This window comes from Gekko japonicus, unplaced genomic scaffold (assembly GCF_001447785.1).
Source record: "Gekko japonicus isolate JY-2015 unplaced genomic scaffold, Gekko_japonicus_V1.1 scaffold302, whole genome shotgun sequence".
Lineage (NCBI taxonomy): Eukaryota > Metazoa > Chordata > Lepidosauria > Squamata > Gekkonidae > Gekko > Gekko japonicus.
The window spans coordinates 358,406-370,475 of NW_015170283.1; the positions used below are offsets into that span (position 1 = coordinate 358,406).

Below are 12,070 nucleotides of genomic sequence, written 5' to 3' on the forward strand. Positions count from 1 at the left end.
TTATCGCACCGGCGATAGGCTGTTCAGCGGCAGAAGCGGAAGCTGAAATCGAGGTGGTCTATCGATCATACTCAAAATACATAAAACGGAATAACCTGCCGGGTGAAATTGTCGTTAAGTTTCTCCGAAGACAAACGAGGGATGATATCCTGAAAGCAACAGCAGCTAATCCCCTGCAGCTGGGATCTGCAACTATCAGAGTTTTAAAAGATGTTCCATTCGAGGTTCGTGATAAAAGAAAAGCCTATAAAGAGCTGATTTCAACATTGCAGATCAACCAAATTTCGTATTCCTGGAATTTCCCGGAGGGTGTCGTGTTTAAATACAGAGACAAAAGGGAAAAAATTGACTCGGTTCTTAAAGCAGAAGAATGGTTGAAGTGGTTTTTCGGATCGAAGGAGGAAGAACAGCAAGAAGGAGGGGGCGGAGCAGTCACCATAGAAGACAGGGACAACGACCAAGGAGCATCAGGTGGCAAGGCCAAAGAGACATATGATTTGCGGCTTAGAAGACCAAAGTAACTCTTTGGAGACTTGAAACTTGCAAACAGGGATGAAAGAACTCTTTGCACACACAGAAGATGATGGAGAAGACACTAACATGGACTTACTAATTTCCGATTACATTGACTTAAACAAAAAACTTTTAAATTTTGAATACTAACAGAATACTAACTGTTAACAACCCTCTCTCTTGGGATTTTAGTCATAGTGTGGGTTTTTATTTTCTGTCCTTTATCCTGGGGTAACTTTTCCCTTCCCTTTTTTCTTTTCTGTAGTGTTTAGGTGTAACAAAAAAATAATAAAGCTACCCTGCTCGCAGGGGATTTTTTTTAAAAAAAGCAAAGCTAATTTAATTTTTAGTGGATATTTTTAACAAACCTGATAAACCAAATAAAATCAGCTTTCCCAAGTTTTTTTTTTTAATTGGGGTTGGAAAAACCTTTAAAAATAGTGGTTGCAAACTGACTTTCCCCTTGACGTTATTGTAAATTTAACCAACCCTGTATGTCAGGGGTCAGGAAGAAGATTCCACATCAGAGTGTGCAGATCTGCAGCAGGCCTGTACCGCATCTTTTCTGGTAACAATTAAGCTAGGGGTCTACAGTGTAGCGCCTATGGGAGCCACGGTGCCTGCCGCCACCTTTCTCAGTTCCCACAAAATGCTTCAGAAGGTGGGTGGGGCAAGTGAGGTTCTTGCCCAGCAGGGCTTCTGATTGGCCAATGAAGATCTGATTGGCTATGCAAATTAAAATAACATTCTTTAGCAGCTGCCACTATAGTGTTTGTTTTATTCTCCTTCACTCTTCTTTGTATATTTTTTTAATCTGCCTCTTCTCCCCTGCAGAGTCTTAAGTGACTGATGGGATCCAGTGCTGATCATTGCCTAGATGGTCCTCCCTACTGTCTTTGTATTCTCATTCTTTAAACATAACTACATATCTTTAAACACTATGTCCTTTGTACCATCCTGACAAAGTCATAGTCACAATGGTTTGACCCTCCTGGCATAAACATGTGTTTGTCTTGGGTACAGAACTCTGTTTCTGTTGTGTAACTATTAGTAACTACTACTACTACTACTACTGTAACTATTATTACTATTACTATAGCATCTATTAGTACTATTATTACCACGTAATAATATATATAATATATATAATTATATAAGGAAGGCCGAGCGCCGAAGAATAGATTCTTTTGAACTATGGTGCTGGAGAAGACTCTTGAGAGTCCCTTGGACTGCAAGAAGATCAAATCAGTCAATCCTAAAAGAAATCAACCCTGACTGTTCCCTGGAAGGCCAGATAATGAAACTGAAGCTCAAATACTTTGGCCACCAAATGAGAAGGGAGCACTCACTGGAGAAGACCCTGATGCTGGGAAAGACTGAAGGTCAAAGAAGACGGGGACGGCAAAGGATGAGATGGTTAGACAGTGTCATAGATGCAACGAACATGAAATTGAGCCAACTTCAGAGGACAGCGGAAGACAGGAGGGCCTGGCGGGATCTGGTCCATGGGGTCGCGAAGAGTCGGACTCGACTGTGCGACTGAACAACAAAATGATTCCAGAATTTATTCTAGACCATCTTTAATAGCCCAGCTTAGCCTGAGCTTGTCAGAACTTGGAAACTAAGCAGGGCTGGCCATGGATAGTATTTGCATGGGAGATCACCAAGGAAGTTGCTAAGCAGAGGAAGGCAATGGCTAACCACCTCCACTCATCTCTCACCTGGAACGACCTGTGGATGGGGTTGCTATGAGTTGCTTGCAACTTGAAAGCATCTTTATTCTTCAACTATTCTAGAGACTGAGTTCTCACAAGGACTTCCCTACTTCTACTCTTATAGCCCTTCTGTCTGTCACAATTTTTACAAATTTCCAGTTTTATAAACACTGAAATGAGAAACCATCTCCTTTCGTAGGACAAGTATTGAATTTATTAGTAAACCTAAGTCACTAACTTTTTGTTGATACATTGTTTTCTAAAATTCTTGTTGAAGGTCGATTTGAGTTTTGGAAAAGTGAAATATAAATGTTTTTAATTAGTTAAATAGGTTATAATATTGTACCAGAAATATATTCATTGTTAGGATTTGTATTTCCTTTTCTTTAATTCTGAATTATTACGCAATGACATGGACAGACAAGCAAACCATTACAAGAACAACAGTCTGGGTTTCTTTGTTTTTACCTTTAATCCAACTTTCCCAGGCAATCCTGGCAAACCTTGATCACCAGTTGGTCCCTGCAGAAAGTAATTGTTTCAATATGGATTTCATATAGAACTTAAAAGACTTTGGTACGTGCCATCCCAGGGTTCTGATTTTATTTGAAACAGTACTGAATTTGGAAATGTTGCATTGGTATACAGGGCTTGTGTCAGGATACCCTGAGGTGGGGCCCAGGGCTTCTGGTGGCCCACTGCCACTGACCATGTGCCTACCATGCTGCCTACCTGCTTGCTTGCTTGCAAGTACTCTGACATCCATTTTTTAAGCAAGGAGACATTCAGAGCAAGAATTCTTCATCCACAATATAGTCCATTCTATCACTGCAGAACTCTGCCACATTATTACATTGCATTACACATTTCCACATCATTCTCCTGCATGTGTGAACTACACTTTGGTTTGTGAGAAGAGGCTCTTCTGCCCTGTATTGCCCCTTCCCCCAACCCTGTACTGAGACACCATCCAGTGCTGATGGAGAATAAAATACAGAATACCATTTCATTTGCTAGCATCTTAAGGTCTTTCAAAGCCTTGACCTGACATGATCACCACTACCACTTCTACACTTATTTATTTGTTTATCTCCTCCAGAGTGCTCATTCTCCCCTCCTCCATTTTGTCCTCACAATAACCCTTTGACATATGCTGGGCTGAGAGGGTAGGACTGGCCTTAGCATCACCCATTGAGTTTCATGGGGAATAGGCCTTTGAATCTGGGTCCATCCACTCCTAGTCCAGCAATCTAACTGTTACACAACACATCACTGAATGATACAAAACAACTTAAAGATGTTCTGGTTACCGGTAAGCCAGGTGGACCAGGGGTGCCATCCTTCCCAGGTTTACCCTAATTAAAAGAAAATCAAATAAAAGGAATAGGAAAAGCACCAAAAACAGTATGCCTATGATAGTTACTACTGAACAAAATAAAAAAATAATGTAAATAGTTCTTCCAATGAACAACATATTACAGTAAAGTATGATTTAATAAAGTTGAATAAATGGTAATATGTATTTGTTTAAGACATGCCACATGCCACACCTAATGGCCTACCATCAAGCCATGAAATTCATCTTTTTACTTTGGCCACCTGTCTAACATCTAAGCCCTCTTACTATAGAACAAAACACCAGTCGTTATTTTTACTTTGCCACCTTATGCATGCTGTATTTATTAGTGTATTTTAAACAATCCGAAATGTTTTAATTTGTTTAAACTGTTTTTATTGTTTTATTATTTATAAAGCCAATATGGCCTTGTTGGCTGCCCTGAGCCTACCTAGGCGGGGAGGGAGAGGTGTAAATCAAATAAATAAATAAGACATTTTATATTGCTTTTCAAGCAGTTCTGAAAGCATATGACGATGGTGACTACGATGACAACAACATGATGTTAAAATACCAAAGCAGTTAGATTACAACACTTATCATCAGGTACGTAACAGGAGAAACCAGTCCAGCAAAGAGCAAGTATAAACACTTGCCCAGCATCAGCATTCCAATTTGTCAGGCCAGATGAAATAGAAATGGCACAATGAAAAAATTAAGTCTTTATTCCCCTCCCAAAGGAAGGCAGGGAGTGTGTGCCAAGTCAACCTCATCTCAGCAAGGAGGGAATTCCAGAAATTATGAATCATCACCAACATTAAAAATCTCACACTACCAGCCTTACAAATACCTATGAACTTTTCTAATATTGCTTTGATAATACTAAATGCATTTAAATGTAAGCCTGACATTTTCTGGGGCTAATTACATTTCCACAACAGTATAGAATAGCTTTCATTTAAAAGACCTGTGCACAAAAAAAGTTTACCCACCTCAGAGCCTGAGTCTCCCTTATCTCCCTTTTCACTTTGAAAATCACCAGGTAAACCCTAAAACGAAGATCCACCAAATCAGTTTCATTTTTCTGCATCAAACATACAACCTGCATCTTCTCGTAACATTTTCACTTCTACAGCAACATCTTAAAATTGCCATCAGTAAATATTAACCATAGTTGCTGCTGCGTAATATTAGTGCACAATGTTTCAGGTTCTTGATCCCCTCCCCCAAATTTAGAATTTGAATAATTCTGAATTTTAATTAATGAAGCTTCATCCTTTAAAAATATTTACAAAACTCCTCCCAGTTCAAATTTGTCGACAGTATCTCATTCTGCACACCATCCTTTTCAGCTGAGATCTATTGACTCATCTGTAGTACTACAACCATCTGGGCCTAACTACATGTTACATCATCTTCAAGTTCTGTCTGGCTGTATCTATTGTTGTAAAATAGTCAAAAGTATTTAAAATACTCAGAGTATCGATGGATCTTGCTCTATTGGAAAGAAGAGATTTCTTTGCTTTTAAAAACCTTTATTTCTAAGGGTAAAAGGTATACAGGAAACCTACAAATAAACAGAACATCTAGGAGCTACATTTTCTAAGCTGCCTACAGTTCAACCATTGTTACACACAGAGACAGATAATGGAGAATCTGTCCTTCTTCTCGATCCCTAGAAAGGAAGTCACCTGGAACAAACAACCAATCACTTATCACAACAGAAGTTACTTTTCCCGGCTAATCCCCCATTGGCTCTATTGCCAGATTTCCCTTCCAGGTCAGTCTAAACAATAGCAATACTAGGTAGACAAGTTAACCCTATAATGACTGGATTGTCAGACCTTGTAAACACATACATTTCCAACATCTATCAGATATGTGCTGCAGTTTTCATGCTCAGAACTCAGTTCACAGGGATGTGGGGGCCTAGCTTGGAGCCAGACCATCACACAGGGAGAGAGGGCTTAAGCATTTCCCAACCTGAAACAGCCCCAGAATGCTGCTGTTTGCCCCATTGGGGAGATTTACTTATACTGATGTTGGTTTCCTCAGTGGTGCAAATACTGGTTCCCAAGGCTTAAGTCTTCATTCTCCACACATCATGGTCCCTATTCAAATCAGGTCCCCTCATAATTGGGAGCTGGGTTCTAAGCATTAAACAACTAGACCTTGCCTGTTCACCATACTCTGGATCAGAGGTGTCAAACATGCAGCCCACGGGCTGGATCAGGTCCCCGAAGGGCTTCTATCAGACCCGCAGTGGAACTGGCTGTCTCTTGCTTCTTCCAGTTCTGCTGCTGCTGCTGCATCGTAGCTTGCTTTGCCAGATTCTCTCAATCACTCAGGGGAAATAGATAGGCAAGCTTCTGTTCCCTGCATTGGCTGAGGCTCCTCTCCCTCCCAGGCTTGGTTTGCTTGGCTGCCTCATTTACACAGAAGAAATACAAAGCACCTTTAAGACCAACAAAGTTTTATCCAAGGTATGAGCTTTTGTTGGGCTTGTTATGCAGTGGCTCTTCTGGGTGCAACTGGGTTCCCTCCCCCTTTTCACTGTATTCACACCCTCATGATCCAATCTTTCTCAGTAGGAAAGCCATGTGAACTATTTAGATGAGGAACAACAACAAGTCAGTGAGGTGGATTAAGCTGAGAGTGTGTGTCCAGATCAAGTTCACCCAGCACATTTTCTTTGGGGATTTGAACTTAGACATCCCAGATAGTAGGCTGATACTAACCACTGAGGAAGACTATAGTTTTGTAGACAAACACATAGCCCTCAGTCTGTGTCATGTTGCCTTCTCATGTTCTTGACCAGCACACAAAGCAATATGTCCAATGTTTTCCCCTCGGTCCTAGGCTCAGAACTCTGAGCATGAGATTTCTGTAGTGAATGTCAATAAATCAAACGTAGGTTTGCAGCTTACAGATACACAGTTGAACAGCATACTCAAGATTGCAACAGCACAGACATTTTGATGCAGTAATTCAGAGCAAGAGGTGTCAGTTATCAGACACTGTTAACAAAATATTGCAAGAATGCTAATGTTTTAAGCATTTTTTAATTTTAAAATATCTTTGTGTTTGTGTCCGTTATAAAGTTTATATCTCTGCTACCTGGCATTACATTTTATGACACACATGGCCTGTCCCAACAAGGTCTCATTTATGTTAGATCCATAACAAATGTTTGATACCCTGCTCTGGATGGTGCTTGAAAATAAGCCGGAGATACAGCGGTGAAATATCGAAGTGACCACTAGGTGGAACATAACACAAATGAGGAAATAACATGTGCAGAAAGGCCCTAAATCCTGGAGTGGACTAGGGCAGTCTAAAACACTAAAGGAACAGAGTTGTCAAAAATAACACAAAAACTTACTAATTCTCCTGGTGGTCCAGCAAGTCCCCGAGATCCCCTGTCTCCTTTATCTCCTTTTAATTCCTGCCACAAAAATATTAAAACTGGTGGTAATTCAATGGATCCAGGAAAGGGTTGTGTACTTATTGAAAACACAATGGCTGAGGAAGAGAAACAAGCAAAACGCCAACAGCACATATGCTAAAATGAACCCAACAGTACAATAGAAAGGCACAAAGGCAGCTTACTTCTTCTATTGTCACCATCTTTTAAAAATCTGCCCATTCCCCAGAAGGAGGGCTATGTTTTACAGCTTCCCTACTTGTAAAGATCAGTTCAGCATAAGAAGTGTCAATTTAAAAACTCACAGGAAAAAAAGTGAATGGGGAGAGCTGGTGTGGTGTCATAGTTTGAGTGGCAAACTAGAACCTTGGGACAAGTGGGTTTTAATCCCTCCTCTGACATGGAAGCTCATAAAATGACCTTGAACCCAACACAATCTTGCAGCCTAATCTACCTCACAGGGTTGTTGCCATGAGGTTAAAGTGGAGGAAGGAAGAACAATCTGATAACTGCTTTGGGTTCCCATGAAGAAAAAGAGTGGGTTATAATAATAAAAAAGATAGTCCTCCAGCTTGTTTGCCAACCTGCTGAGAGTTGGAGGGATTACTGGGGACAACTGCTGCTAACCCCAAGATTCCCATGAAGTACAGAAGCAATGTTAGTGCTGGGAAATCCTATGCTACAACATTCCTGATTTTCCAAGTCCTCAGAGCCTTGTAACTCTTCCTTCTGTTTCTTGCTGTGTCATGCAGAAATATGGATGGCTGGGATGAAAATCCCAACACCTATTGCAAGCAGGGCTATTTTGGGGCAGGAACGCACAGGAACGGAGTTCCGGCTGGCTTCAGAGTTGGCCACGCCCACTACAGCGAAAACCTCTGCGTGCAAGGCTACAGAGGGAAGGCCTGGAGCACCCCCCCCCAGCGATTCTGAGGCGGGGGGGCGGGGGCCCCCTGGAACGGTCGGGGAGGCATTTAAATGCCTCCATGCCTTCCCTGGCCTGTCCAAGGGCCAGCTTGCCTGGGTTCCCCGCAGCCACGGGGCGCTCGGGTAGGCCAAGGAAAGACAGTTTAAACTGCCTTCCCTTCGCTCCAAGAGGGGGCTTGCCCAGGCTCCCTGCAGCTGTGCCCCCCCCCCGGGGAAGCCAAGGGAAGCCATGGGGTGTGGCCTAATATGCTAATGAGCTGTGCTGTCACGGTGTGGCCTAATATGCTAATGAGTTTCTGTTGTTGGGTGTGGCCTATTATGCTAAGGCGTTTCTGCTGGGCTTTTTCTACAAAAAAAGCCCTGATTGCAAGTATTTCTGATAAATTACAGTGCAATCCCAAACAGAGTTATACCCTTCTACACCATCAGGTTTAAACAGACTTAGAAAGGTGTAACTTTGCTCAGGACTGCACTGCTAGCATTTGTTGTAAATGTATTTATTTATTTAATGTATTTATTTTATTAGACTTATATCCCACCTTCCCCATGTTGTAGGCTCAAGGTGGGTTCCAGACATATAGACCTGCAGCTAGTGCAGATTTACAATAAAATAGTGCAGATTTACAATAAAAACTAATTATACTACCGTTGTATTTTCAGCTCCAGTTAGTGTTACAATAACAGTTCCAGGTGGTCCAGGGGGGCCCATTAATCCACTGTCACCCTGTCATTAAAAAGAAAAACGGTTGGAGTTAATGAGAACTACTACTGTATATGATTACAGCAGCTAGGAAGGTATCTGTTAAAACAAGTGTGGCTTAAGAAAGGTACACATAATAGAACAATGGGAAAATAAGTAATAAAATACTCTTTTTTGGCAAAGCAATAGACAACATGAAAATCAAAGAAGGCTGAAATGAAAACAGATTTACTGAAAACGTGTAACTGGTTATAAGAATAGCAGAGCACATCTCTCTCTCTGTGTTCCTAAACAACTTAATAGAGTTGTTGTGAGGGTAAAATGGAGAAGGAAAAGGGAAAAGTGACATATGGGAGAGATAAAAATGTACTAAATAAAATAATTATAAGTGACAAAAAATGCTGAACCTGTTCAAGAAACCATGTGACTTTTAAATTTTACAATTAACTACTTTCCCAGCATTTAAAAAAATTGCTTTTACTCCCTAATAAAGACTTTGTAGGCAGGTATAACCTAATTAAAACATTCTGTTCAAAATGTTTCTGAAAGATCTAAATATGTACATTGTAACGGTATAATAATGGATTTGCTTAAACTGGAAATGTTCACCATGAGCAGAATTTGGCCATAAACATCTAAAAATGACTCCTATGTAAAGTACATAGGAAAATCTACCATTTTCTAGCACAGAGACTGTTCAACTGATCTGAATAAGTGAGGTATTGTTCTGGTCTCATTAATGCAAATATAAAACAAATGCATTCTTATTTAATTTAGGCAAGGAAGGTTTTGGAAAGGCTCTCCTCTTACTCTAGAATAGCCAGATATCTAAGCCTTGGTGCTCTGTGAAATCACAGATATTTATGCTCCATCAGCTGAGTCAATGATATCATGACATTAGTTGCTGTAGATTTTCCGGGATGTGTGGCCGTGGTCTTGGTATTGTAGAACCTGACGTTTTGCCAGTAAACTGGCATCCTCAGAGGTATAAACACAGAAAGATGGAACACTCTTGACACAGAGAGTATTCCATCTTTCTGTGTTTATACCTCTGAGGATGCCAGTCACAGTTACTGGCGAAACGTCAGGTTCTACAATGCCAAGACCACGGCCACACATCCCGGGAAATCTATAGCAACTAATGAACTCTGGCCGTGAAAGCCTTCGACAACATATTGATATCATGACACTTGGACAGCTCATTTGCAAGAGGAACAAACTGTGCCACGTCAAGTAGAGTTACACTGTTCTAGACCCATTGACTTCAGTGGATTTATATGGGTGTTACTCTGCTTAGGATGGCACTAAAAGACACTGCTGTGGTATCAGATGATCTGTGCAGAACTCAAGTGAAATAACTGATTCAGATTTCCAGAGATCCATTTATACAGAATAAAATTTGAATAATGTCACAGAAGAGGCACAATGGCAGGAAGTACTGCAAGTATGGATACTTACAAGCTCTCAGTGGCCAGCTAAACAAAAAGAAATCACATTCATATAGAATTACCTTTCGACCTTTAGCTCCAATGGTTTTAACACCCATGAGACCCTGCAAAAGAAATGTGTCTTCATATTTTTTTCTCCAAACCACACAATATAAGAAATTCAACATTTTTCATTCATATCAGATTCAAAGAATACCTTGGGCCCTGGCGATCCTGGTTTTCCTTGTTCTCCCTAAGAAGCAAAAAACAAGAAAAAACACAGATTAAAGGCATTCAGTCCTTTACCTGAACTTTATTATGTTCCAGTTGCAAGGACAAATAGGCAGTGAGGTGCCCTAATAACTACCTACAATTTACTTCAAGCATGACAAAACTACATAAAATGTATTTTTGAAAATATTAATACTGGTAATAAATATAGTTTAATAAGCAAATAAGATTTTAAGTCAGTTATTGCTCTGTCATAGTCTGGGATTTGATTTTTTTCTTGTCTTTTCAGGACTTTTCAACAGTGCTATGAAGGCTCATGTGCTTGCCATCATGAAATAGGTTCCCACAGACTCCCATTATGTCATAGAAACTCTTTGAATAATCCCAGTCTTTAGTCAACAAATACATCAGATTGTCTTCTTACTTGAAATCCTGGAGGGCCCTCACTTCCAGCTTCACCTGGTAATCCTCGAGGTCCTGACTCACCCTTCACAAGAAATATAAATAATTTTTCAATTTGTCGTCGAAGGCTTTCACGGCCAGAATTCATAAGTTGTTGTAGATTTTCTGGGCTGTATGGCCGTGGTCTTGGCCTTGTAGTACTACAACAACTAATTTTTTAATTCTTACACAATTTTGCAAATACAAAATAGTGCTTTACTTGAGTGTGCATAGCATATTCCCCCCATTTATTTATATATTTAGGATACTTCTGGTCTTCTTTTTGGCATATACTTCCAAGGTGATTCATAATATAAGACCAATTACTGCTTCATAAAACAATGACAAAAAATGATAACTGGGGGGAATGGCTAGATCACTACAGAAAATAACTGCCCTTCCCTGCTCAGGGTGCATTGTTCAACTTGCTTTGCTAGTTCATCACCAGATGGGAATGGTCCATACCCACTCTAATGGGATTGTTCACTCTCTTGCATGGATCAATATTTTTTGCATAGTAAAATAATAGATGTATATTTGATTTCTTGACCTTTTGTTTTTAAGGAAGAGAGACAGAGACACCACAAAACCCAACAGTACCCATTGGATGCAAGAGCTGAGCCATGTCAGCCAGCAGAAAGACCTATCAATGGATTCTGCCACACCTTTAAGATTGGTCCATAAATCCCCACATGACCAGGTTAGGAAAAGAGCCAATGGGGTATCCAGGTACCATTTTTTCCAGTTCTCTCTCTCTATAAAAAGACACCCAGCCATTGTTCTTGTTCTATTCCTGACTACTGTTGAAGAATCAAGGAGGGGGACGAATCCTGGAGTTCCCCACCACCACCAGCAAGATGGTATTTTACACTGATATCCAATTAGCTAATTTTAAATGCTCTTATTTCACACACACACACACACCAACTTTTCTGCTTCTCATATCCAAATCAATTTAATTTGATTTTACGGAAATAAATTGAGCTGTCTGCACAATCCCTGCAGACCATCCAGAATTGTTAAATCAGGCTTGTAAGGAAAGAATTAATTTGATGCCCTTAGTGACTTCTCTCATTTTCCGTGTCCATCTGGCACATTCACAGTTGTCCAGAGTCCTGAATGATCAGGAAAAGGTGAAGCCATGGACACTTTTTGATCTGATGTGCCCTATGGTTGGTGGCAGACCCCCTCCCATTTCACAAAGTCTTCAATGTTTTTTGTCCCTACATTCCAACCAAGAAAGCTCCCCTGGGGACTTCCGGTCTGGCTCCCGCGAATGGCGGACGCATCCTCGGGTCGATCCCGAGGGCGTCTCGCCCGCGGGGGGGGGGAATCCGCGCAAGCGGAGACCCAGAC

General features: G+C 40.7%; 1 protein-coding gene across 1 annotated transcript in view; it reads right to left on the bottom strand.

Moving 5' to 3' along the window:
- Positions 1-12,070, bottom strand: part of COL4A3 (collagen, type IV, alpha 3 (Goodpasture antigen)) — a 130,504-nt gene that overhangs the window by 71,375 nt on the left and 47,059 nt on the right. Inside the window, exons 10-17 of the mRNA XM_015417824.1 lie at positions 10,698-10,760; positions 10,260-10,295; positions 10,126-10,167; positions 8,562-8,639; positions 6,947-7,009; positions 4,557-4,613; positions 3,539-3,583; positions 2,697-2,750 (exon numbers count right to left, since the gene is read on the bottom strand). Coding sequence (XP_015273310.1) covers positions 2,697-2,750; positions 3,539-3,583; positions 4,557-4,613; positions 6,947-7,009; positions 8,562-8,639; positions 10,126-10,167; positions 10,260-10,295; positions 10,698-10,760 — 438 coding nt within the window. The remainder of the gene's footprint in view (positions 1-2,696; positions 2,751-3,538; positions 3,584-4,556; positions 4,614-6,946; positions 7,010-8,561; positions 8,640-10,125; positions 10,168-10,259; positions 10,296-10,697; positions 10,761-12,070) is intronic.